The 27,933-nt window shown below is 36.2% G+C and overlaps 3 protein-coding genes across 4 annotated transcripts in view; 1 reads left to right on the top strand and 2 right to left on the bottom strand.

Moving 5' to 3' along the window:
- Positions 1–78: 78 nt before the first annotated feature.
- Positions 79–5,398, bottom strand: LOC120334447 (uncharacterized). Its single transcript, XM_078120518.1, has 12 exons — positions 5,335–5,398; positions 4,585–4,661; positions 4,286–4,382; positions 3,576–3,690; positions 3,341–3,504; positions 2,690–2,828; positions 2,389–2,515; positions 1,646–1,745; positions 1,490–1,564; positions 1,072–1,214; positions 681–837; positions 79–411 (listed from the first exon to the last, which is right to left on the bottom strand). The coding sequence occupies exons 2-12, from the start codon at positions 4,629–4,631 to the stop codon at positions 349–351; spliced, it is 1,227 nt and encodes a 408-aa protein (XP_077976644.1). The 5' UTR covers positions 4,632–4,661; positions 5,335–5,398; the 3' UTR covers positions 79–348.
- Positions 5,399–9,624: 4,226 nt separating this feature from the next.
- LOC120334659 (small ribosomal subunit protein mS27-like) lies at positions 9,625–11,557 on the top strand. The gene has a single exon (XM_039402165.2). It carries the CDS (start codon positions 9,702–9,704, stop codon positions 11,064–11,066), a length of 1,365 nt encoding a protein of 454 aa, XP_039258099.2. The 5' UTR covers positions 9,625–9,701; the 3' UTR covers positions 11,067–11,557.
- A 797-nt stretch (positions 11,558–12,354) lies between these two features.
- Positions 12,355–27,933, bottom strand: part of LOC120334658 (myotubularin-related protein 5-like) — a 31,322-nt gene continuing 15,743 nt past the window's right edge. The window contains exons 17-43 of one of the 2 annotated variants that reach the window (XM_039402163.2): positions 27,351–27,509; positions 26,894–27,105; positions 26,093–26,282; positions 25,401–25,457; positions 25,075–25,273; positions 24,618–24,727; positions 23,933–24,192; positions 23,647–23,838; positions 22,942–23,112; positions 22,437–22,633; positions 22,223–22,362; positions 21,948–22,097; positions 21,725–21,859; positions 21,065–21,268; positions 20,621–20,766; positions 20,211–20,352; positions 19,358–19,571; positions 18,610–18,728; positions 17,952–18,095; positions 17,784–17,872; positions 17,530–17,632; positions 16,962–17,045; positions 16,199–16,276; positions 15,063–15,191; positions 14,890–14,982; positions 14,144–14,275; positions 12,355–13,740 (exon numbers count right to left, since the gene is read on the bottom strand). In XM_039402163.2, coding sequence (XP_039258097.2) covers positions 13,645–13,740; positions 14,144–14,275; positions 14,890–14,982; positions 15,063–15,191; positions 16,199–16,276; positions 16,962–17,045; positions 17,530–17,632; positions 17,784–17,872; positions 17,952–18,095; positions 18,610–18,728; positions 19,358–19,571; positions 20,211–20,352; positions 20,621–20,766; positions 21,065–21,268; positions 21,725–21,859; positions 21,948–22,097; positions 22,223–22,362; positions 22,437–22,633; positions 22,942–23,112; positions 23,647–23,838; positions 23,933–24,192; positions 24,618–24,727; positions 25,075–25,273; positions 25,401–25,457; positions 26,093–26,282; positions 26,894–27,105; positions 27,351–27,509 — 3,945 coding nt within the window. In that variant the 3' untranslated portion in view covers positions 12,355–13,644. The remainder of the gene's footprint in view (positions 13,741–14,143; positions 14,276–14,889; positions 14,983–15,062; positions 15,192–16,198; positions 16,277–16,961; positions 17,046–17,529; positions 17,633–17,783; positions 17,873–17,951; positions 18,096–18,609; positions 18,729–19,357; positions 19,572–20,210; positions 20,353–20,620; positions 20,767–21,064; positions 21,269–21,724; positions 21,860–21,947; positions 22,098–22,222; positions 22,363–22,436; positions 22,634–22,941; positions 23,113–23,646; positions 23,839–23,932; positions 24,193–24,617; positions 24,728–25,074; positions 25,274–25,400; positions 25,458–26,092; positions 26,283–26,893; positions 27,106–27,350; positions 27,510–27,933) is intronic. The other variant, XM_039402164.2, reaches the window with a different exon arrangement.

Here is a 27,933-nt window from a genome sequence, read left to right as displayed (position 1 = left end):
ATATGATTATGCAGTCTCATATTTTTCTCTCTCAGAATATAAAAGAAAATCGTATCCGACCACAACCACAAAGGCATACATCATTTTGACTATATTTTATCATTTTTGACAGGTAGAAATATATAAGTACTTTGCGATACAACTTAACCACATGTATTATAGGTATTCTATGGCTTGGTAATTCGGTAATTACAGTCCTAATGGTTTTCAGTTTCTTTGCAAACTATAACAGCGTTCTTCCCCACATATGTTTGTTGTTTTATGGTTGATTTGCTTGAAATCTAGCTGAGTACGATTCCTCATGTACAATTTTCAATATTGTGTTTGAGTCTGCCATTCCAATAGAAGTTAATCAAACTCATGTTCCAGAAAACTGACCCAGTCTGTGAGTGTTGGCTCAACTCCCGATGGCTGTTATACAAAAATCAGTGTCAATCTTCAAAACATTGAAACACAAATGAATTGCACACTGGGCGCTCCAGAAGTGCGTGTACCAATATGGAGGTAACTAATTTTGTTGTGTAAAGGGACTGAAACCTATGGGCAGGGGGGAGTATATTCACTTGACTACGGCAGACAGTCCCCGAACTCGTAATAGAACTAAAATAAAGAAAATGGGAAAAAAATTATGGCCTAACCCTAACCTGGTACACGCACTACGGGAGACCCACTATTGTTACCTTCATATGAGATACTGTGCTATTCTGGATTCCTTGCACATCTTTTAATTGAATACTTCCTGTGTTAGGATATCCCTCCGGTACATGTAATGTGCAAGTGCGAGACCCAACGATGACCAATAGCGTGTTTTCACTAGGAAGCCAGTCTATCGCCGATCTGAAATAATGAAAGAAACTTCAAATTATGGTGCTTCCAAAGTATTCGGGATGGCGCACAACCTGAACATAGTATGTGTACCAGGTTAATGTTGTTCAGGTTGTGTGTCATCTTGGTACGAATACTTCCGGAGTGCCCAAATGGAGATTTAAATACCTTACATGAAATTAAATATGGAAAATATCAGAAAATTGTACTTTTGACTAGCTCATGAGCAATGCAAGCTTCACTCACGTTTTCCGAAGTTTCTCAATCTCATCTGAGAGACTACTGTTCTTCTCAAAACGCATTTGAAGCTCTGGTATCATTTCCGCAAAATTATTCCCTGCAACCGCTCTAGATATTATGTCGTCTGTAGAAACGCAGCAATCACCGACCTGTAAAAAAACAATTAAAAAGTCCATGCTTCCAAACGCAATTAACTAACTAATCCCATATCAGACATGGAATGGTAACCGGACGAGAGGCCGTGGTTCTCTATATGGTTAAGTTGTCTTATAGCTTTCCTCTCCCTCTGGATAACTATGTAAATCCTATCCTGTAAATATCTCGATCAAGCAATGATCTGTTGCAAATCAAAACACCTAAGGCATGCTTGATACCAGAGTTGATAAATCAGGTGCCTACTTACAATTTTTCAAATAAAACTTACTTTCACGTCGAGAAGTTTGGTTGGATGAGGTGGCTTTTGTTTTGCAAGATGTAAATCTACAGACACATTCGATTTCTAAAAAAATGATTAGAAGTGCAATGGCTTGTATTTGGTAGAAAAGATGTTTCTCAAGATAGGAAGCTAAAGTATACTTACATTCTCAGGACTACCGTATGATATTTGCAACGAACAATAATCTGCTGTTTCAGATTTCACTGTAACTCCGCTTAGTTCTTCAGACAATGCAAGAGATAGGCTGTACAATATTATAATATTACAACATTAAATGACAAAAAATTAGACCTTTGTACACACTAAAAACCACGATTCCCATGTTTTTATTTTGTAGTTGCGATTTAAATTTAATTTGTGTAACATACTCATGTGATGCCGTAATGGTACACTGTGATCTACCTACAAATGTGACATAACAATGGTAATATGTGTGACAATGATAATTTTTTATTGTGAAACAACGAGCATGTTACATGTATGATATAAGCGAAATTAGTTTATTTTCATATTACGCGTTTAGACATCTATTCGGTAAAATCTGTGTTTACAGACTGGTGCTCAGAATTACATAAACAACTCAAGTTCGAAAAACTCAAATTCGTCAAATAACGATTTATGGAATTTTGTTAAGAGCATAAGGATATATGTATTTATAATATATTTTGGCTTTTTATGCCCCATGCTTGCAGAATACAATTCGAAAATATATGAGATTTATTTGGGCGCTATTCTAATAAACATATACTCTCACAGATAAAAATGACTGAAATATGCAACTATTAACAACAAAAATAGGATTAACCATAACAATTTCCACTCGTAGAGGAAAAATAAAATTCTCCAATGGTATGTATGTGACAATGTTGTGATATAACACACAATACCTGAGCAAGTCCTTGGGCTTTTGCTCAGGCTCGATATTCTTGAAAAACTTCTCTAAATCCATCAATACTTTCTGTGACCTGTCTTCTACTTTATTTTTTTCAATTCTTTTTTCCAGTTTCAATATTTCTGTACAAACAAACTTCTTTTTTCAAATTTCTATACCTATTATTAATAAATTTTCTATTACAGATTTATCACATCTCAGAATCAATGAAATTCTGACTTATGAATGAAACTAATTACCTTATATATAGTTCTGAAAGATAAATTTTAGTATATTTCATTTTTAGTTCAACTGACCAATTAGCGCCAACTTTTCAACAATATTTTGTTTCTGTTTAGCAATCAATGTGGCAGCTTCGGTATCTGTTATGCATTTGCCTTTGAATATCTCACATTTTTCATCAAACTGTTTCTTAAGTTCTTCAAGCTGTTCATTCTAGAATGAAGGATGTTATTTGGAATCTTGGATAGGATTTACATATTTATCACAGGGGAGAGAAAAGTCGATAATACAAATTAATGATAATTAAGATGAACCACAGCGCTTGTCGGGTAACAGTCTATGTTGGGTATAGAATTAGTTAGTCAGTTAGTTAACCAACTAGCAGTTACGTGAACCCACTGCAGCGTGCAGCGGCAACGAGTCCAGTACTCATCTTCCCTGAAATTAACCCCACAAGGGATTCGAACCTGCGAATCCTCCGGGGTAATCAGAGGTGTGGTGGTGAGTGCATTGGCACAGTGCGCTACACTGCCATGTGACAGATAAAAATCTTACTAAAGTAAATGTTATGAAGTGAAGGATATAACAGGAATAGTTTAATTTTCTTTTTCATAGACATTTCTGCAACACCCCGCTAGTTCTTTAATGATAATGGAACTTTGGATGAATATAATTTTTTTATGATATTGAATATAGTATGCGATGGTAGGCAATAAATAAACAACCTTTTTATTAATTTCCTCAAACTCAAAATCAACACTCGACTTCAATTCACAAATCTTTTCTGCTTCATCCAAAAGATCTGATAATTTTGCAACACTTTGATTCAATTGATTATATTTTGTCTTTTCTTTCGTATATTCATCAACCATTTCATTCGTCAGTTCACCTAATATGTATACACTCTTATATTTTTGTTTTGTAACGAAAAAAAAAATACCATGAACTGCAAAAATTTACCAATAGTCTTCTGCGTCATCCAGTCGTTTTGACCTTTTTTCAATTTGTTTAGGAATTCATGATAACTCATTAGTTGTTTCAGAATGTGTTTGAGCCTCCATCTCTTCTCAACAATCTGCATAAAAAGAAGTCGTATCGTGATGATATTCCAAACAGGAGTAGTATACAACAATTATTCCAATTATATTGGGGGGCTGACTCTGATGAACGTATGGTCGTATCGCTCCAAGTTCATACCGAAAAACATTTTGTATGTTGTTGTACATGTTGACGAAAAATAGATAAATCTCTCTCCTTCAAGTCACAGTTGAAAATCGGTATATAAAGAACATTTTTGAAGCAAGATGGATTTAATATCGACATGAACAATACATATAGACTTTTTTAGTTTATTTTAATCAGATGGCATAATCAAACTGAATCATATAAAGATGACAAGATATAATATATAATACAATAAAAACTGGCAACCTTGCTAATTTGATAGAAGCAATTTGAAAATCATCCATTAGAATAACCAATGCAATTAAGAAGATCAAAATGTTCAATAAATTATTTCCTGTTTTTTATGAAAATAGTTTATAAATAATATCGAAATTATTGAGGAATTTTGTTCCACGATTTGAAAGCACGATTAGATAATTCAAATATCAGACTAATATATTTAGGAAAAATAATGTACTATTTTGCGCTTGAAAACTTTTTCTTACATTCAACAAAGCAGTATTGTTGGTAATAGCTTCATTGGATGAAGCGTTGAGGTGGCTGGTCAATTCTATCACATTATTAAAGAAAGCATCCAAATTCCTGTAAATAAAAGTAAATAAATCTTCAGTTCGTGCATTTATAATCACTGCAATAACATGACTGTTACTAGTGGACTATAAACAACACAATGAACCTGCCAACAGGTACAGAAGTGACGGTACAGCAGTGAAGTGGTTTACACACTTTTTTGTCATCAACTTCAATTAACGTAATACAGTAATAAAATAGCATGAAATAATACCCTGCTGTACACATGTTGTGTTGTGATTCTGTTGAAAGTTGTTCCATCTCACATTCGTTCTAAATCAAGTTTAAAGACTGAAAAAAACAGAAGAATTTGAGATAGACTAGCCAAAATAAACTAAATTGCATGAATTTTTACGTGATTTAATGTGAATTCCCAACAAAATTTTCGAAGCCTATCCTCGTTAAGTAGTCATATTATTGAGTTGAAGCCAAATTGCAGTATGGCACAGTTCTCAGATTCCAAAAATAGACCCCAAATTAAAACAAATCAATTGCAGAATCTGAGAATTGTGTGTGCAAACTTTTCTTTTACGAGACAGTCTGGGCCTTCAGATCGCCACATATCGCAATTTACAGATAACGCAAGCGCAATCTAAAACGTCATTATTCAGGTATTGGATTCCTCGGATTCCTGTATTTACAGAAGGAAAAATAAACATTATCGCAAGGAAGCATTCAAGAGTTTTTAGCACGGTACCGGTACCCGACACCGAAATCAACAATCAGACAGTACCATGGCAAGCACATTCCAGTTCTCAACTCTCAGCACTGTAGCATGACGTGCCGATGTCTGGCCACCATCCCACCAAGACATACCCTACAGCCGTAACTTACGCTACCGGTATAGCCTAATCAGAGCCTTCTTGCTGTATGGGTACCGGTACTGTATTATCAGCTATCATGGAAAATTAATAAACCATTACCGGTATATCTGCAGATATACAATACAACCAGGATTGCCTACCTGAACATCGGCATTACGCAATAAAGAGCATACAGCTACCGCAGAATCAATAAACCCAGGGCAACAAGATTCGTATTTCCCGCGTTGCATTTGAGATGTCGTGGATCCGGTGTAAATCGTCATTATCATTTTTGTTTCTCGCATGCCGGTATGTTGTTTATTCCGAATTGAACCGGATTTGTCTGCCGTGGTCGTAATGGCAGAGCTGTATGTACGATCTGCTGAACAAATGTCGTTTGGCGTACCTCAAGTATTAAACGTCATTTTGGACCAAACACAAAAAATGATTTAAAGTTGATTCGGAGAAGAATATAGCTCTTTAAAAAGGCAGTTTCTCCTTACGAAATACAAAGTTACATTTAAAAAAAAGCTATAGAGTACAAGTAAAAACTACAGGGAAGGGGGCCACAAAGTTGCAGAAAGTATCGCCGAGCGTGGGAAGCCTTATAGCCAAGTTTGCCGATGGATCACTTTTGGTGATTTCGGGGACGTTGTAAAAGCCTTGCTTTATGTATTCGGGTCTTGGTAGTTGTGTGAACATTTTTTTTGCAAATGAAGTTTGTCTCGCGGCTCATAATTGCGGAATTTGCGTTCAGCTAAAAACTACAATTTTCAAGCTAAATATTAAAGCTCTGAGTCAGAAAAAGCGAGGACAGAGATCCCACCAAAATAGAATGCGAAAATGTAATTTTGGGGTTTATGTATTATCAATAATTTCATTGATTTGTCGTTAAATTTAGATAAGTACATTGAAACAGGTGACTTGTGTGCAAACCACCCAAGCAATTTTACATCAATTTGTATTGTCCTCAGGCCTGATTATGTAACGAAATTTTTCATCAGCACGTAAACGTTTATTTTGACATTGATTTTACAAATTGTCACACTTGAAAGAAAACGCTGCCGACCTCTGCGGTAGTGCAACTAAAATACCGATAACAAAATGCTGACGATTCAGGTTATATGTGACATCAAAATTATTTGAATCCGGCGCAATCTGTGTTGCACGACAAAGCCTTCATGTGTCATATTTAAAAAAAAATCGATTTCGTGGATCATTGATATCTGTAAACTTGAAGATTTGTAGCAGGAAGGCTCTGTCATCAAAAATCCTTGACATTTAAGCACTTTTTGACATTTCTGCCTGACATTTTAACATTTCTGCCTGACGCAAATTTGACCACTAAAATCCCGGACATATCTGGGGAAAAACTGACATATGGCAACCCTAGTACAGAATGTTTGCGTTGGGGTGGTAAGGCGACTAAAATACTGTCTCGTTCATAGGGTTTTCACTTTCATCCCATGCGACCAAACGTTCCTTGTCCGGCTACCAGACCATGATAGGGGATAAGGGTACTAGTTATTTATTTCAGATACATGGACTCGATGGGGGTGTAAGCTCATGGTCTTGCAACCTTCGATATGGTGGTAAAGCTCCGGGAACTAAACTGGATAACGAACTACTGAATCCCTTGGGTTCGATAAGCGCACGCTGGGCGATTGATCTGCAAGAGGGATACATGAGGCAATAAAACTTAGACAGGAGAAACATTTCCAGACAATTTCAGCCAACGCCCCTTTCCCACAACTCTGCAATTGCTTGAGAAACTATAGGTTTTGCAACGAGTAGGCTACTACTGTCATTTTATCCATGTTAGGAAAAAGAGGTGGTTTATCGCGTATTTCTTACTTCATAATATCACTGTGGTTGTGTGTGGGTAGCCTACGTGTGAGTGTGTGTGAATTAATTTATCAATTTTAAGTGAGTGAATACGTACCACTTCTTCTTGGCAAAACCTTCCATCTTATATTCCGTACGTTTTAAATTTTAGTTAAGATTTGATTTGCTCTTCTGTTTTATTAATCATTTTTTATTTATTTGTTTTTATCCATCATTTTATTGCCTGTTATGCTGATTATGGAGTCGAAATAAACTTGTATTTATAAACTTTTACTTACTTTATTACTGGTAGGCGAGTTTTTATTATTCGACGCCAAACTTGAATCTTTACGCCCAGGCATGTGGATAAAATAGAAAATTATTTAGTCAAGAAGCATCCATTTATTAGTAGACTAATTGTTTTTGCACATATACAAACGTCACTTTTATTTACTTGTTTTGAGATACTAACCTGAAGCCGTGCGGGTCACAAGTTAGCCCCATTGTCGTTTTATGTTCACAAATAATTTGAAATGACAGTTACAAACCATACACAACACCGTACAATGGTCTTTTCCTGGACCCTTGATCCCTTTATCGTAAATGAGGATTAAACTACGTGCCGCTTACCGGTAGGCTACTGATCTTTACCACAGAGGATAATAGCTGCTGACTCTCTGCGCTGTCATTTGTGGCATCAATTATTAATTGTTGCAACTAAAGGCTATCGAAAGACATATTGACAATTAAGTTTTTTGATTCTCAACTATTTTTTAGAAACATAACTAAAAACTGACAAATAGCACGCAAAACTACCATAAAATACGCTATCCGGCGGCATAAATTGCAATTGTTACAATACGTTATTGTTCACCTATCGCTGATTTCAGTGGCGTAGCATCCACCCCCGAGGTCGTGGATTGCCCACAGCGCAAAGGGGCCAAAGCGGTTGGGATTTGGAAATTTAAGCCGCAAAACCAAAAGCTGCTTTGCAAAACCAGTAATGCACATCTTATAACGTTGGTGTTAGTTCTGTTCAAATTGTTTTGCTACGTAACAATGCCAGGGAGTCGTCGATTTTCGGCGTCATGTGGTTTCATCGCACCGGCAACATTACGAAAGCTGTCAGAATGATGTCGAAAGCAAAACCTCTCAGTGGCGCACAGAAACGCAGAAAATGGGCAGAAGAGGAAGCACGTATGAAAAAATTAAAGATAAACGTCAAATTATGTCGCTTATGTCCGAGAGTTTTTAGGGTCATTTCCACGAATTATTTATGCTTGGGGGGCACGAGAGTCTTGCTACGCCACTGGCTGATTTGTAATTTGTACGGAATAAACAAGGAAATCGATGCTCGGGGAAACATCCATTGAAAATTTGCTACTCAAAACACACCGTTCCTCTTCTGCCCCTGAAGGCAAGCGAAACAACTTGAATGTTGTTTCGTGCTTTGGGATAGTATGCGATTCTCAGGTCTCATGTACTTTCCTACCTAACATACTTCTAGTGGGCGTAGCATGAAAAATTTTTCACGTATTAATCTTAACCCCCACCTGACTACACCATCCAAAAATTACGTCATTACGACGTCACAGTGACGTAATGGAGCCCTTCAAACTATACGAACTGCCATCCAAGACGCGCAAACGAGCACCCGAAATCGAACAGTTGCTTCTCTCGTTTTCTCGTCGCAACGATTCCAATAGGAGAGAGACTGATAACGTCAGTCAGTTTTTTATCGTCGGCGCCAATGCCGTTTCGGTCGATCGTGCGTATATTTAGCAAGCTCTATGCCGTGATTGTGATGTCGTAGGGATTTAATTTTTGGATGGCGTAGTCAGATGGGGGTTAGGATTGACATATCAAAAAATTGTTATGCTACGCCCACTAGAAGTACGTTAGGTACGAAACTACACGAGACCCCGATTCTCTATCTGCTGAAGTTTTGCAATTCTTTGCTGACTGCGCGTAGTTCTAGTTAGGATGGGATTTACATATTTATCCCGGGGGGAGTTACCAGACCATGTCGAGTATGGGATTATTTGGCCAGTTACGGTACCGGTAGCGTATTCAAGTATTTGTTTTGCATGAACTTGATGGTGGGGTGGAGGAAGTGGGTCTCGTGTAGTTTGGTACCTAACGTACTTCTAGTGGGCGTAGCATAACAATTTTTTGATATGTCAATCCTAACCCCCATATGATTACGCCATCCAAAAATTAAATCACTGCGACCACACAATCACGTCATAGGGCTTGCCAAATATACGGACGATCGACCGAAATGGCATGGGCGCCGACGATAAAGAACTGACTGACGTTATCAGTTTCTCTCCTATTGGAATCGTTGCGACGAGAAAACGAGAGAAATAACTGTTCGATTTCGGGTGCTCGTTTGCGCGTCTTGAATGGCAGTTCGTATAGTTTGAAGGGCTCTATTACGTCACTGTGACGTCGTAATGACGTAATTTGGATGGTGTAGTCAGGTGGGGGTTAGGATTGATGCATGAAAAAATTGTCATGCTACGCCCACTAGAAGTATGTTAGGTAAGAAACTACATGAGACCCCATTAGTCTATTAATTTTGAACTCAGACACCAAGTTCCTTCTTCTTTAAAATGGTACGGTACATGATTATACAGCAGAACTGTCATAAAAATTATTTTTCACAATTCTAGTCTGCATGTTGGAAGGAATACGGTAGTCTATGGCTGCCCACTGCTTGAAAACTCTGCTGAGGACATGTATGAAGCGTCAAACAACAGTATCATTTGGATTAAGTTGTATTAGAATTCCAAAGAGGAATTTTTTATCAACTACTTATGGAAATACAAAACATTGGAAAAAATTTAATGACATCGATGGTGATTTATTACGGGATATGTCTTCGACATGTCTTTTTATTGATCGCTGTTCAGAACGAAATTATCCATTCACATCATTAACGATGGATAAAATGGTGCGAACAATCGAAGATCGCGAAGACATAGACACTTCCATGTACTATTTATACAAATTTAGACACTCAGATGCATGCTATTTTTTGCGTCCTTGGACAATGCATATTTGGTTTAGCAAATGTATTGAGCACGATGCAAAAGACTTAGCATTAAAAGCACTTGATGAAACTGCACATTATGGACTATTTCCTGATGATGTTGCTTTCAACATGTTTTTATGGGATTGCTTAAAAAATGAAAGTCATGAAATGGCTTTTAAAGTGGCTTCGCACATGTTTCTTTTGGAAAGATTAGACTCAAAATTGTCCCAGTCACTTTGTTTGATGACAATTCTTAAAAGACTAAAAATAACGAAAGATAGTGCTGAAGCAGTCACACTGCCAGAGTTTCAATCTTTAGCAGAAAAAAGAAATTTTGGTGGGATATGTTTAAGATTGGGGCAGCTAATGGATATAAGAAATATCGAAATGCTTGGATTTGGTATTGTCGGTGCGATCGAAAAAGAAAACAGTATTCGTAGTGTTTATCAGAATCCATGGGCACCATTATCATGGGAAAAGGGCTATTTCGAGAGAGGACTTCGGCTTATGGGGTCAGAAGGTACCCCTGTACCACGTGACGTCATAAATATATTGCTCGAAGTTGTGAAAGATACTGAAGAATTAATTAATTTATTGAATGACAAAATTTCAACTCTTGAATCTGAGAAACTGATTTCGGAGGATAATTTCTTGGATAAATTGAATGAAAATTTGGCATCACTCATACCTGAAGCAGAAAAAGATGAACAGGTCGCATATGAAAACACAATAGCAAAATGGGTTGATGAATACAAAGAACTATGCGATATTGAAAAACAGATTGATGTTGAAAACACCATAGAACGAGAAAAATATTTCAAAAGTAAGAAGATTAGTGAGACAGCAAAGCGAATGGCAATTGAGCAACTTGGCTATTGGGAATTATTAAAGAGTGACGATGATAACAAAGACATACCTCCACATTTACGAGATGATTTTGTAAAAGGGTCAACATCAGATGTACAGATCGAAAGGCGGAGAGACACTGATGAAATTTATTTCTACCCTATTCAATCAGTAGCAGAGCAGTAAAAAGTGTTTCTAAAGTTGTATATTATATATATATAAGTTGAATTACACTATTTCATGCTGTTTTAATCTTGCTGCTGCCCTAATTTGACAAGGTGAAACCAGTTTCCAAGGTCACAATTGACTAATGATATGCATACCACGGGCGCAGCCAGGATGATTTCTCAACAGGGGGTTATTCTTGAATTAAAATCGTTCACCAGAGGTGCTATTCACAGTGACGTGGCGGTATTGCGTCTTAAAGATCGTTAGTAGCGTAATACTGTTGAATGAATTCCCATTTTCTAACAATTATATCTCATGCACCAGCATTTAGAACGGGTTGATAGATGAAAATTAAATAATACTGAGCCCCAAGTACGACTCGTGGATATTGGACATCCAGTCTCGTAAATATTGTTTATTTGCACAAAACCGAGTTCGCTTGTTGGATTTATTACCTGTGCATGAATTGTAAAACTACATTATGGTTATTAAAGTCAAATATTATTTTATGTGTCATGACGTGTATTGCAAAAATTTGGGATATATGCATGTAACACTCTCACCTTTCAAGGGACCAATCATTAAAAAACTATTACTGGTAGCAGGGTTAAATTTGTTTCTTGACATTTTGAAGCTAGGAAAGAAATGCATGCTCTATCACTCTCGTTGGATCACGATCGACATAATCTTGACCACAAAAGTGTGGTGTGATGTGCTCACTAAGCAGAAGGTAGAACACTCATAATAAATCGAATTTCAAATGGGGGTCCCTACACTGTCTGCACCCCTATTGTCTCCAGAGTCCCATTGTCATGTTCTCAAACATTTTCCCTATCACATGAACATTTGTTATAGTTCAATAAATCTGCCGTGTTTACCAGCTTCCTTTCTTAGTAGCACCATCTATATACTTTTCTCATGGATCTGAAACGAGTTTCTCTGACAGAGATAATTTTTGTTAAAAAGTCGCTGCTTTTTTGTTTTGGTTCCATTTTAATGACCATTTACAGACTGGGGAATCGAGCATTAAACACAAAAGGTGGTATTTTTGCTAGTGATCCAGAACACCTGCTTCACTTCTGTATTAATCATTCCTTTATCACGTAAAAGTATGTTGCAATATTTGACAACTGATATTCTACTTTTTTACATCAACTACGGTGTAGCATTTCGTGCTAATGCACATGGTCTTTCCCGCAAGTGATGGTATGGAGCTTCATCCAGCGTAATTAAGTGCAATTTTGACAGGATTGCTGTATGTACTTCTGCAATCCACCCATGCTAGCCGTTGCAAAATACAAGCAAATGGCCAAATTTATATTTTATTTCTGCTTATCAATAATAAATTCAAAAGATTCTCTAAAAGCAGCAAAAAGCGCTGGAAAAGAAAAACTGTTTAAATATGACAGGTAGTGCTGAAAAGAAAACAGGTAGTCCGTCCTTAGACACTCATACTTCCATTTTTGACACCACCATGCAAAAGGATGTGCAATAAGCTTCATATTATCGACTTAACATAAACAATAAACTCAATTTCATCACATCTGGCCCAGCTGACAAGATGAAACCATATAGACATATAATATTACTTAATTTGTGAAAGGAAGACATAAAAATGATAAAACCATCTTCAAATTGAACAAAAAATAATATTCACAAAATAGAACAAAAGAAAATAAGTATAAAAAGAGATGATTATTATTACCATTTTTTTATTTCAAAGTAACACCTGCTATTCTACTGTTTTATATAACTACATAACACCCATTATCTAGTAGTAAATAACACAACACGAATCCTTCATCACTGTATTAGAAGAAAAAAAGAAACACTATTTTTAAGATCCCAAACAGTTGTGACTTCTTGACAAGAGGAATCATGATTACTGGCTACAAGGGCTGGGCATTTTGAATCGAATAGTAAACTATCCGAATCAGTTCAGAGCAAAATTTTGAATTGCTGCCATCTTGTTTTGTATTTTCTGCTAATGGTTAAGGTAAATTCCAAACGCTATTCTGACACATGACTATTTTGTAGTGAGTTACTGATAAATGTGTTTCTTATCGTGTGTGGACGCTAAGCAATCTGTCTGAGTGATGTTTTCAGTAATTCATTTGTTGACAGGACCAATTACAATAAAAAAATCACATACAATTATATATATCCCAAGTATTCGAGATTCGATTGAAAAAAAATATTCGATTAGATTCTGAAATCATCAGGTATTCGAAAATGCCCAACCCTACTAGCTACTAATGAAATTATACAATGTCATAATGAATGTTTGAAATAAGAAAACTGTGCAATAATATAATCTTACACTTCCGTAAGCATATTGTACCATCGCAACATATTTTAAACAATCTAATTTACTATGGCCTAAAAGCATTGGAGTACTTGATGAAACTGAACTCTCCATAACTGAATTTCCTCGAGAGGATGTCATGGTAAAAAATTCAGATATTCACGCTTTCGTATTTTAACCTGAGAAGTAACTTTAAAAATCTATGGCCCGTGTTCAACATAACTTAATTGTGATGAAAAGCATTCAGTGATCCCGATTTCCAAATGCTTGGTTGTGTTGACTTTAAATATATCAAGCCTCCAATGCGTTTTGCAAAACATCAATCCACTTTACTGCGGCTTCATTACTCTCAGCAATAAAATGATAAACTCTTTTGGCAGTTTTTATCTGAAAAATAAAAACCCAAATTGAAGAGTCATTACGTGAGTGGAATACCATGGATCAAGCACCCTCCATATTGTGTCTCAGTCAAGTCTGATTTTGAATAATTGATACCTATATTATGAACACAGCCAAAACAAAAATCTTCGGACATTCGTATAGTATTGCGGACAAAAACAAGAGGAAAAATATGAAACCGCAGTTTTTAAGAGAGTTCAACAGCTACCTACGTCAGTTCGGCATTAAGATACAAAGTATTACTTTCATTGAAGATTATGCATTGTTGAAACACAGTCAGAAACATTGTGACTCATAGGTCCTAGACTAACCCGTTCTTAGTAATAATAGACAACATGGACAATTTCATATTATGCTGCTAAACTCCAATCTAAAAATTAAAAGGTATTACCTCGAAAAATGATTTATCTTCAACCGTTTTGGGTGGACTGGAAACACTGTCGATGAGACATACTGATATGACTTCTTTTAAATCGAAAATACTTTTGCAAGTTACATCCAGCTTCGATTCGTACTGGCGTAGCTAACAATGATAAAAAAAGTAAAATGATTAGTCTTATTACAGGCAGGGTAAATATTTCTTGGCCCACTTTTCATATAGAGTCATTCTATAGAACCGTGGTCGCCAAATTTTACTGTTCTATTTGGCCAAATATGCATGTAGCATGCAGGTCACATTAATTGCCACATGAAACTTCAAATTATGACGCACTCGCAACTCCTATTTTTCTGTTAATTATAACTAACGGTACGCATATTCGGCAAGTAAGCATCATATAACTGGCATGTGCTTTCTCTTACACAAATTACTACAAAACAAACATCGTTGAGCAGCTATTGTTACGATTCAGCAGTAGCTTTAGTGCGATCAGAGTTATGCGTGTATGAGAGGACCCCTTAATTAGGCCCTTTTTTCAGTTTCAAACTCGGCCTATATGCGAGGATATACGGTACATCCGTGTGCAGATAATAATAAATTTATGACCATTACTGGGGTCAGAGGGCAATTGTTCGTCGCATTTGACGAGCAAGCAGCAGTTTTTCCGAACACTGCTATGAAACAACATGTGTCATTTTTTATATTGCTCAATCGAGCTTGTCAAACCAGAATTGAATATTTGAAAAACCTTTTCGTACCTGATGTTTCGTTGAATCCAACACAAAATATCTTTGTTTCCAACTCTTCATATAAGCTCCCTGTTTATATAAAACGCCTTCATATGTTCGAACCTGAAAATAATATAATTATAACAGGTCAGGTCGAAGAACTTTTGTTCGAGTTACATTAATTAATTGAAGAAAACTCTTACTTCAGATGAATTGCTTTGAAAGTGATATAATGATGCTGTATCGAAATTATCCTCATTTTCCGGACGTAACGTTCCCATTTCGGACACTAATGACGATGTTTCTGCTATTGTGTCCTCTTTATTTGAACGCTGTGTAAAGAATAGAGCAATAATTAAAAATTACTATAAAAGCCTGCAAAGCAACAAACGTTAATTACAGTTTTCAATAGTAGAAACACGCTAGTTGATTTCCTAATTTGAAATTCTAAAAACATTCAAAAAATATTATTATATGAATCAAATGCAAGTCCAATTTGTAAGACAAAGAGTTTTATTAGTTAAGATTGCCTTATGGATTAATCATTTTCTACAAAAAGCAGCACTTAATAAGTTGTGCATAATTTTAAAATATTGATCCCTGTCATAAATTTTACAAATGACTGGAAAAAAACATGAATTTGATGTAAATGTATTGAATTCATTTTTTCATGAATAATAAATATTTGTATCGGACATTCCTATTGGTTGAAAAAAAAATAATAGCTGAGTTAATTGAAAGATGACAATAATTGCTAGAAAACAAAGAAACGTAATAAAATTGTAAATACTAAAAAGAGCAAGTTTAAGAAATAAAGAAAATGGTAGTAATGACAGAAATAGATTAGATGTGAATATAATCTCTAAAAAATTTAAATAAATTTTCAAAATGGGGGTTCTAAAACTTCTAATAGCCGAGTTGATACCCGCGAACCACCCCTCTGGGTACCACCATGACAATGATTAATGAAGCGAAAGCATGGGTACCTATTAGCACAGTTGAGTGTCAGGAGACTTAAGTGATAAAATGGGCATGGGAATAGGAAATAGGAATAGGTTTATAGGAAAATTTGCTAAAATCAAGATTACGAGTATTCACTCATAGGTAAAGAAAACTGATCTCCGAGTGAAGGTACCAGCAACTGCTGAGGTGCCACGATACCACAAAAAAGTACCATATAATGTTACTAAATAAATCCAAAAATAAAATAAAACATTGATTGCTAATATTATATCAAAACAATTCTGTCACCTCTTCGGTTATGGTTAATAAAAATCACCAACAAAAATATTAGCCCAATAAAACAAAAATGCTAAAAATCAAATGCATTCCCATATACCATAGGATTGAATGTATTCAAAAATGAAAAAGTTCGGATCCCAGGACCAAAATCTGATGTTGAAACAATCTCAAGACTCTGAAACAAGGTTATTTTCCATAATAACGATTTTAGACTATTGATAGAATTTATCTGTTTGTTGACAATATTAAAGTCACATATATGCGCCGAGTAACATGCTTAGAAGGATTTAGGATCGTGAATGTTTTTTCAATTAGTTACAATTAAAAAAGCCAGATTCATGTGCTTGAACTGTTTTTAAATAGCTAGCAGTTTTGAAGTGTTGAATGAATTTACAAGTTCATTAGTTATCAGTGAATTGCTAATTTATAAAGACCAGCGTTTCTCAAACTGTGTTCCTTGAAACACTGCTGTTCCGCAAGCTTTTTCAGAGCGTTCAGCAGAACAGGGAAATTGAGACTAAATTGGTCGCCATGGCAATCTCAGTTGTGCTTCGGTGACTCTAGGTTGTAAAATTTTCTCTCAACTGGCGACAAACAGGCCCTGCTATCTGAACAGGCGGACAGGCCTCATGCCAATCTGGAAAGCATGGAGTTTTCGTTAACTGTTCAAACGTTAACGATCGGCTAATTGGTGTTTCGCGAGGCGAGATAAAAAGCGTAGGTTTTCCGAGGCAAAAAAAAGTTTGAGAAACACTGATATAGTTATAGCAAGATACTGTAACTGTGCATCCAAGTAATGTCATGTTAAAACAATTGACTATTTCAAATATAACTGATAGAAAATAGTAATTTAATCGAACCTTTACAATAATATCAACAGTTGATCGTTTGTGTATTAACTTAGCCTGTTCTCTTGCTGCATGTGTTGGCGACGGAACACGATACTGTAAAATAAAATGTATGATGAAAATGATTTATGTGTTAAACTTATTACCATATATCCTCACATATAAGTTGAGTTTAAAACTCAAAAAAAAAGTTGCCAAACTAGGGGTCGGCTTACAGATCACACTGAAGGGTCGGCTTATACGCGCATAACTCTGATCACACTCAAACAAAAACTTAATTCCAACAGCTACAACTCACTGTAAGCGTTTGCACGCACACACGCAAAGCAGCGCTTGGTCCACTATAACAGCGATAACAGTCTGTGCTTGGTTGTTATACTCTAATCGCTTGTGTGTTTTGGCTATTGCTCCGTCAGTACAGAATTTTGGGTCACTTCCAGGTGCGTACGACGTGTTACTATTTGTAGGGTCAGCTCATATGCGAATTTTTATAAATTCATCGCTCAGGGCCAGTTTTAGGTCGGGTCGGCTCGGCTCACATGCGAGGATATACAGTATTTTCTCAGTATTTTTTTCATACTTTTATTCTTTTTGTCGTCATTGCTGAAATCCAAATATCTTTCCACGATTCGTTCGGCTTTCCAAGCTCATTTTGCAAATGTTCAATTTGCTGAACAAGAGAACTGAAAAAAGATTGAAATTTGAAGAGAATTTGTATTTCAAATCCAATATTTATTTAAATACAACTTAATATCCAGAATATTCATTTTAATACAACCAAATACCCAATTATTCATTTTAATAGAACCAAATACACCAAAAAGTTCAAATTACCAAATTGAATCAGGTTGAACTTCATTGGTGTTGTCATAACATCGATTGATTATTCGTCTTCCAGATTGACCTTCCCACGCCTCGCTCGCCTGAATTAAAAAACAAATTTAACTTCTAATCAGTTTTGTGTTCTAAGTAAAAAAAATCACCAAGATCCAAGATTTTCACCTCTTGTTCTTGTTCGTTATGTCTTGTTCCTGTGCTGCTTAATTCTCCGAGTAGACCGTCATACTGAGGACAATCTCCCAACCATTCCTGAGTGTAATATGGCCAGATGCGCAATCGACATATTGATGATACAGGACGGAGTACCTATAGTAAAATAAAGTGTAGCAACAAGCTAGATAGATATTTTTTACTGGCCAGCCAGCCATAATAGCACACTACTTGGTTACGAGCTAAGTCGAGTCACTGTTCATCTGAGTCAAGTTTGAGTTCAAAGTTGAATCACTGAGCTACGTCTCACAGACGAGTCACTCTTCATTCGAGTCAAATTTGAGTTACTGAGCTACGTCTCACAGTTGAGTCACTCTTCATGTGAGTCATGTTTGAGTCCAAAGTTGAATCACTAAGCTGCGTCTCACAGTCGAGTCACTCTTCATCTGAGTCAAGTTCGAGTCTGAAGTTAAGTCAATGAGCTCGTCCTGCCTGAGGTTAGTCGTGTCAGAGTCAATACATTTAGATGGCTCATGTCGAGACTCAACTCGAGCACTATTTGGTCACAGCCCTGAAGAATACTGCAAATTTTTGATAGGTTTCACTTATTTGTATAATAGAAATTTACGAGTCATAAAATTGACTTTAAATGGATAATTAAATCACTTACGTTTTGTGTGAGATGATCAGGGCAGTATAAAGTGTTTACGAAGACAGTCGAACGTTCATGAGCGAGATCAATATAATCCCATAATGATTTGATGTTTCGAGGAGATTTTGTACGAGAACCTGTAAAATTAAAAAAAACTCCAATTATTTATGCAAAAACTAAAAACAATTGTTAAAATATCCAAAATTATTTATTTGATATCAGAAATATAAACATTTTCATTTATGTGAGAGAAAATGGAAATTTTCACATTCTATGCATCATTCTACAAAAGGGTACTCTCGAAGTATGTGAACCAAGATGGCGGACCACGGTATGGTGTATGTGTAACAGGTTAGGGTTAGGCCATAGTTACAGGTACAAATACTACGAGAGTCACATGGCTAGTCCCCGAACTCGTAATAGAACTAAAATACGGAAAATTGAAATAAAAATTATGGCCGAACCCTACCCTGGTACACATACTACGTTTCTTTATCCGCCATCTTGGTTCACATACTTCAGGAGTACCTACAAAAATGCCTAAAACAGATTTCCCAAACTAGGTCCCCGGCACCCTTGGGGCCACACAGTGGCTCTGTGAGGGCCATGCACTTTCACAAGGTACCATTCGCCATGACTGCATATAAACCAAAATAGCTGATAATCTTTGGCAAACGGAGTGTATTTGAATTGTATTGGATCAATCATGATATTTTTTACCGCCAAAAACGAGAGTAAGTTTACGTCAGCTTGAGAAACCCCTCACCTTGAGAGTCATTATCAGATGTCTTTTGATCAGGTAATACAGAGGAAGAAGTATTTCTTCTGTCATATTTTGTGTCGAGAAGGATTCCTGCTTCTAATCTCTCAAAATCAGAGTCGAGAATAAACGTGTTAAATCGATTGGAAGTGCAATGAAATGCGATAGTTTGTATGAGCATGGAATTAAATTCAAATGCAAGAGGAAACTGGTGCAAAATCTGAAAAATAAAAAAAAATTGAAATTTTAATAAATGATATTGTTGACAAAACATAAAATGAAAAAAGTTATAAACAGGACGTGCCCCTGAATTGATTTGAGCATAATCTGTTTTGACATTGCAAGACCATCCAGGAGGCCGGTAATTGGAAAAAAAGACGTGGATCGCCCAAGCTGTCATCTAGATCAGTGCTTCCCAAACTATTAGGCTCACGACCCTTTCCAATATATTAAAATTTTCCGCTACCCCCAGTCGGGGCTTATCGGGTCTTGCGATCGAAGTCGGCATTGTTATACAAGCGCGCAGTATGTATACTCTCAAAATTGTGAGATTTAGTTTTAACAATTGTGTTTCGAAACAAAAATCTAAAAATGTGAAATTGGTGTACTCTTTGTTACCCCTAAAATTCGTTATGCTCCTTCTCGCGAGGTTGTGACCTCCAATTCGGGAAGCCCTTATCTATAATAGGCCTGTATTTGTTATGTTGAATTGGAAAAATTCAGTTCTTCGACTATATTCGAAGTAGCGATATGTGACAGGTTTGTACATAAATTTACTTAAGAAAAACTATGATGTGTGTTACGATAAACGATTTTGGCAAACAAACAAAAAACCAATTGCTATATAATAATGGCTTACTTGATAAACGCAATCAAGAAACTGTAAAAATATAGGAGTAAAACCACTCGATATCGTTTCGTTAAAATGATTCCGATGACTGAATCGATGTCCGAAAGATAACCATTCTTTTTGGATTAAAATCTGAAATCCTTCGATGGTTCTGAAATGAAGAATTTAGGATTCATTGTTAGGATTCATTCATGCCTGCATAATGAAACAGTTTTAACTGGACAATGCTAAGTCAAGAATATGCCATGGCTGGATAAAAGCAGGGCCGTTCGCCAAAAATAGGACGGCCAATGGAACATATTAGTTACCTTTGTCAAAAATTTAGAGAGTAAAACTATCTAAAACACAAATGTGTCTTTAATGATTCCGCACTTGAAAAAGGTGAAGGATAATTTAGTGAGTCACGTAAATGCACACACCTATAGTACGGATCTGACATTATCTGTGCAAGCGCTGTCAACTGAGGTGTGACATCCCAACCATCTTCCATCGCTATGACAACCGATGAACCTTGCGTGTCCAGAATATCGACAACAGCTCCCGAGACAGATAGCAATGAAGATATCTTAAGAGTGAAGTTGTATTAAAAATTGTTGTGAATAATACATTTTAATTGGGCTAGTAAACAAGCAATGAGGCGCTCCATAATTATGTGTACCAATATGAAGGTAACTAATTTTGTTCGCCTACTATACATCAAGTTGTGTAAAAGGACTGAAACTTATGACCAGGGGATATATCCACTTGGCTACCACAGACAGTCCCCGAACTCATAAGAGAACTAAAATATGGAAAATCGGAATAAAATTATGGCCTGACCCTAACCTGGTACACACACTAAAGGAGTACCAGCAATGATATACCTGTTGAAGCCATCCCGATTCTTCGACCCCTTTTCGAAACTGTTGGTTGTCATCGAGAGCGGATTGCGCTGATTGTGGTTGAGGGGGTGGATCGACAGGAAGACATACTTTTAATAAACTTTTAAATGACAATCGAACTTGTTTTGGCTCCGGTACATCAATTGGAACAAATTCAACCCTTCCTTGTTGTTCTTGCTTCAAACTCTGAAAATGTATATACAATGATATTTCTTTGTGAATATTATATTAAAATAAAAAGTAATTTCAAAAGGTTACAATATCAAACTATTACAACATGAAATAAGGATCCTAATTGCCCATATTTGCTTATGATTTTGTTTCCGAATCGAATCAAATTTTTTTTCCGAATCGAATCTTGAATACTTAGGGAGATATGTAATTGTAGGTGACTTTTTATTGTAATGGCTCAACACATGAATTATTTGCTGTTTGCTGAGTGTTCACACACAATAAAAAAAATATATGTTTCATTCACAACTCACTAGGACAAAAAAGTTGTGAATGAAACATATGGACTTATGTCAAGATTGCATTTTGAAAATATGGCTTTATTAACAAAAAAATGTGGAATGCACCTCACCTTTGATGGAAATAACAAAAAACAAGATGGTCAACGCTTTAAATATAAGAATTACTTACTTTCAACAGTGATTTTTCAGCAAAAACATAAAGCTGAGATTTTCTTGCCATTGCTTTATAATTAACAGTAGCAGCTGAGCCAGGAACATTTAATGTTCCATTGCCAGATCGATCGAGGGGAAGTCGAGCTCCAGTCTGTAAATAAAAATTATCATTCATTGGTAACATAATTAGGTATATAGTCAGACATCTTTTGTTTATTTATATAAATCTGCTAGCGTACCTTTGAATACGAGTTCATTTCTGGCTTTCCTGTTGCACGACTGAGTGTTCCCCATTTTTTTACAGATTTCAACCCTGAAATGCTTTCTGGTCGATTTTCTCGAAACGAGTTAGCAAAACCATTGTTTCCTTTCAGTTTTGGCGACCTTGGCTGAAAGATATTGAAAAAAATTGAAAATCATTGATTAGGATTTAATTATTTGCCATGCAAGAAAAATGGATAAATATAAAATTTAGACATGGCTTTCCCAAGCCTCATACATGATGTATACATACCGGTTCATCATCACTTGCGTTAAATAACAAAGAATCGGGTCGATAAACTTTTGTCGGGGATGAATTTTTAGATGAGTCTATGATTGCTCCCAAAAAACGTTCTTCTTCAGCGGACGAACCAAGAGTTCCTTCATCTGACACTGCAAATAAAGAAATTTTTTCATTCAAAACACTTTTTATTCAAACTACTTATTACTTACTACCAACTACTTACGCGGTTGGGATGTTTGGCCATGTTTAAATACAGCTGTGATTGTTCGTGAGCGAATTGCTCCTGCTCTCACCAGCACAGCTTTCGTTGTAGGATGCATCCATGTTACTGCAGGAAATCGATTGAGATGATGACAATGAGACAATGATCTCACACTGTCATCTGCAATTGACTTTGGTACAATTGAACAGACTGGATAACTAAAAAGAAAAAAAACAAATGTAAAAATCAAGCTATCTACGATGTAAGACATAGGGGTTTATTGTAAACCTTTATTTCACCAACTTAGTGAATTCAAAAAGTTTGAAAATTTAAAACCCATTTGCTGTGATAGCCTAAAACACCGATTCCATCTTCCAGCATTTTTTTTTTAATAAAACATACTTTCACCTTACTATGTGTACTTTTTAGCTTATTGTTAGCTAGTTATTTTTGAGGGGTGGTACGAGACTTGACAAAGCCTCATTATCTATGGCTTGCTTTCGAGAGTGTATTAAATGAGTGTTACCTTCTACATACAGAGAACATTCTATTTACTGTTGTCAATCTAAATTGTTCGTTCATTCCACCAATCAATTTCATACGACGATAATCGTTTCTGCATCCGCGTTGAAATAACATATCCATCGTTCCTCTGTCAGACAATGTCTTTTTCAATGTTTCATCGACCGAAGATAACCTGTGACAAGTGGATTTGAAAAGCTAAATTAAAAATGTAAACATTTGAAATAAAATTTAGATATATTTATACTACTATAAATCATTTTCAAGTACCACCATTTTCTTTTTATTTAGATTAGGGGTGTGGAACAGGTGGCTTGTAGGCCATGAACCGGCCAATCAAGCCATTTAGTGTGGTTGCGGTAATCAAATTATAGTCCTGTAAAGCTTCGATAAACTAGACTGAAATAAGCTCACAACTTTCAAATGGCAGGTGGATTTGGAATCAAAATGATGGTTATAAACATGTATAAAACCCGTTTGTAACTGCCATTTCACGAATTGATTCTAAAAATAAGCATAAAATGGTGGATAACCAAAAACAAATTTTTGGGGGTCAAAGGTCAATGAAAATATCCCAATTATTAAAAATCCAGATTTATTTGCTATTTTGTTTGTTGAATACGTTTCCATTTAAAACGTATTGAAAAATGTTGTTTCCAAACATTATATTATTTGGTTTTGGCCGAATAAAGATGATTTCAATACTTACCGATCCATAGTGCCAGCCGTTTGTGGTCTTGTCAATGTAGAATCCATCGAATCATTATGTTCTGAAGTTGGAGAGAAATACAAAGTTTTCGTACGACTATCTGTCATCATTAATCGAGATAATCGGGGTTGTTTTCCTAACGTCATTCCCGCTTTTCTCTTCGCTTGTTTGACAAGATGTTTCGCTCCATGCCTATGACAAAAGTAGAACTCTTAGAAATTTAAATAACATAGAAACTCATGTTAATAACACAGGTTTTTACAACTGTATAGAGAGAGATTCATACTTTGTATGTGTCCGCTCTCCATACATCTGCTTCTTTTCAGGCGATTTTCCATCTTTTGTCGTTTTCTTGCCGCCGCGGGTTGGCGACCTTGAAGAGGTCACTCTTGAGGTCGCTCGAATTGCAAAAGTTCCTTCGATTGTGGCAGGATTCCTCAAAGCGAGTATTTTCTCTTCAAACATTTCTCTTTGTTCGTCGGTGACGTCCTCATCGAACCCGATATAAAATAATTGAAATGTCGTAGAGTAGAGTACGCACCAATGCTGAGAAAATATAAGAAATAGAATCAAATTTTTAATTTGTAATAGTAAACGATGTAGAATATTTACCATATAGTAAAATATATGGTGACCCAAAAACAGAACCCAGATGATATGTAATATATTCTAGAGCAGTGGTTCTCAAACGATGGGGCATGCCCCACAAGGGGAGTGTAGACAATTTTTTGAGGTAGCGTGAAATCTAATTAAAAATAAAAATATTTGTTAGATCATGACCGCCTTATTTCGGATATTTACATTTCTTCATTATAGATATTTACGTTTCATCCACATATTTCCAACATGTTTCTTAAACAAAACATAATTTCACCTTACTATTTGTTATTTGTAGCTTATTGTTAGCTCTTTTTTTGAGTTGAGGAGTGAGACTTGACAACTTCCAAAAAAAAGCAATAAAGTGCACGAACCTGTACATGTGATTCTATTTTCCGTTCTTTAATTTTATCGTTGTCAGAAAACTGTTTCACTTTATGCAATCCCGATATTGGAAATGATCTGATGACAACTTGCTCAGACGCTAAAATAGATGAGTAATATACGTTTGTTTCGGATCAAAAATAAAAATTAAAGTTTGTTTCGTGGTTCGGGCATTGTTTTAGGCTTTCGGAATACGCTCGCCACCTCACCTTTGATTACTCTGCGTGAAATCGCAGGTTTGAATCCCATGCGGGGATAGTCATGTGCGAGAGGATTACTGATACCACTGGTCAGTTATGACTTCCTCCACCATCAATCGACAGACTGATAACCGGATGAGAGGTCGTGGTTCTCCATATGATTAAGTCATCTTCTTATCTCTCTTCTCCCCCGGGATAAATATGTAAATCCTATCTTAACCAAAAATAACCTCATCCTGACACTTACCTAATGTATCACATGGTATTCCGATGAACATAATCCTATAATTTGAAACAAATATAGCTCCCTCTGCTGGAAGAAGTGAAGGACCACCAAGAGAACCACCAGTGGCAATCATGCGGCCATCACCAGAAAGATATGCTCGCAACGTTTGTTGTGTATACAAAGTCTCTCCAGGTAACAAAGTCGGTTGTAATAATTTTGCCTGAAATAAAATATATGGAGATGACTATGAAAGTGAAATAGAATTGAATATATACAAACAAATATATAGACTTTTCGCTAGATGTGTTTTTCCGGGGGTAAAATGTCTGTATACCAAGAAAACATACCTTTTTTATTGGAGGAAGCCTCTTGCTCTCTCGTGAAACGTCATGCAAAGATTCATGCTGTAAAAAACAATTATTACAATTACCAGAAATGATCTTATTAACATCTCAAAATTTGTGATGAAAGATGATAGAAGAATAGTTATTTTGACTCTTCCCTAAGCCTCTGTGCACTCTGTACATATAGATCAACCAATACAAGGCACAAGAAGAACAATAAAGGCCCCAATCCCTTGCCCTGCATGCATCCAAAATGTAATCAGTTTGATAGGCCATGCCTAGCCACAAAATTCCGGTCTTTTCAAAAAAAACTTTTTTCACTATTTACTATATTCTTTCCCATGAGATATAATTGTTGACATTTGGGTGCTCCCGAAGTATGCGAACCAAGATGGCGGACATCGGAACGTAACATGGGTAACAGGTTAGGGTTAGGCGATAATTTTTTTCCAATTTTCCTTATTTTAGTCCTATTATCAGTTCGAAGACTAGCCAAGAGCCTCCCGTAGTATTTATACCTAAAATTATGGCCTAACCCTAACCTAGTACACATATTACATGCCGATGTCCGCCATCTTGGTTCGCATACTTCGGGAGCCCCGACATTTGTATGTAATTTTATCTTAGTTTGAGCTACTCGAATATTTTATGCCGATTCACATAAATTGTAAATTGAATATAAAAAATCACCTAACCTGCATTAATACCAAACTGGGAACTTTATTTAGAAGGGATTTCGAGAAGTCCGCAGAAATCCCAGTCTCACTGCACGTTCGATCAACAAACATTGACACAAATTTGGAGATAACACTTTTGACATCTCCTCCGTCAGACTGATACGCAAAACTATCATCATCTATGCTCCCATTGACAGAACCACCCAAACTGGAAAATTTGAAGATAATATATCTCTGAAGATTCCGAAGTCCCCAATAATGTTGCTAATAATAGGTATGAATGCTCTAATCCAAAATTTCCTAGAGGTTAAACCTAACTTGGACAAACTACGGTTCGAGGACAATTCCCGCCTGTTGGGTAATTCAATCTGGCCCGTCTGATGCTGCCACAACCAAACTAAAACCAAATTTTGATGTTTTAGCTGAAAAATACCTCAAGGAATGTGTTGAGATTAAATTTAGTTTTGGCGGGAGGCTTATTGTTTTCCATTTTCTTCTTCGCAACACTGTAAATATTATTCATAAAATGTAACTTATTACGTCAGATGTACATGGCCCATCAGTCTAGGTGGGCAAAAATTTTGGCCCTTGGCCCAAAAACCTTGCCCACCCCAGGGTTGAACTGTATGTTGGCATGACAGATTTATATACTGGGGTTCAAATCCCATGCACCCCACCTCGCCCTCTGTAAACTGGACAAATTCCAAATTAAAATATAGAATCCTGGAATACTAAATTAATCAGGCAGAGAGTCAGAGACGTCTACATTTCAAAATTGAATCGATAAAAATTATTTCCAAATACATGATAACAATGTACCTGCTCGTAAAGAAACTATTACTGCTATCTTCATTCAATCGGCCCGAATTTCTCAAAAATTTCATTTGAACTTTCCCGTCACCGATATCAAGAGGTACGAGCATAAAAACCATTCTTTGTGAAACATGTTGAATTTGTCCGACAATTACTCCTTCTTCGGCTAACGCAAGATCCTTTTTTTCTTTTTCACTCTTGATCACTAAATCTCTCAACTGGGTCGAATATCAAAAAAGAAATTTAGTACATATCGACCGCTGTGAGAGTGCACACGTATGATATTTGAGCAAGTTCAACTCTGCAGTAACTCTAAAGTTCATCTTGACTGTATTTCATATAGTTACATAAGTCGCCAAATCACTTAAATAATTATAAAGCAATCCTTAATTTGTAATTTTCAGCCAAGACAAATATTCATATTACCAAAATCAGAAAAAATCCAGAGATTGAAAGAACATACCTCAGTGGCAGCTATCTCAAGACAAGCTGCATTGTCTCTTCCATCATAGGATGTATTCTTCTCTTTATTTTGTTCGAACTTGGCGATGTTTTCTGCCGATGCATTTCTTTTCATTGCTGAAGCTACAGCAACTACGTTCTCATGCTTCAAATTCGAAGTCTAAAAATAAAATGATGATTTTTATATTAAATGAACTATGATGTTTAATTGAAAACAACAGAATCACAAGCCGGTAGGCCAAGGGTCTCCTCTGATAGTTGAGGCCCGCACTCAAGCAACCTGGTTACCATCCATAGAAACTTGCAGATCTATAATAGCAGTGTGAACAAGGGACAGCGGGTTACCGAAACTGCCAGTTCATTTTGGGCACTGCGCACCCGTAGACATTCTTGTGTGAGTGATATACTGTAGCTAATATTTAAAATAATGTTCCTTATAATCCCTAGGGCTTCTCCTCTTTATTAAGTATCGAGACGAAAGACGACTTGTTCAAAGAGTATCTTTGAAGTAGCATTCTTGGAATTTTAATTTTCGACTTGACGAGAAAGCAGCGATAAATTATGAAATATTTGGAATAACGATT

This window comes from Styela clava, chromosome 15 (genome assembly GCF_964204865.1).
Source record: "Styela clava chromosome 15, kaStyClav1.hap1.2, whole genome shotgun sequence".
Lineage (NCBI taxonomy): Eukaryota > Metazoa > Chordata > Ascidiacea > Stolidobranchia > Styelidae > Styela > Styela clava.
The sequence above is the reverse complement of the archived record's forward strand: the minus strand, read 5'-3'. Positions and strand labels throughout refer to the sequence as shown.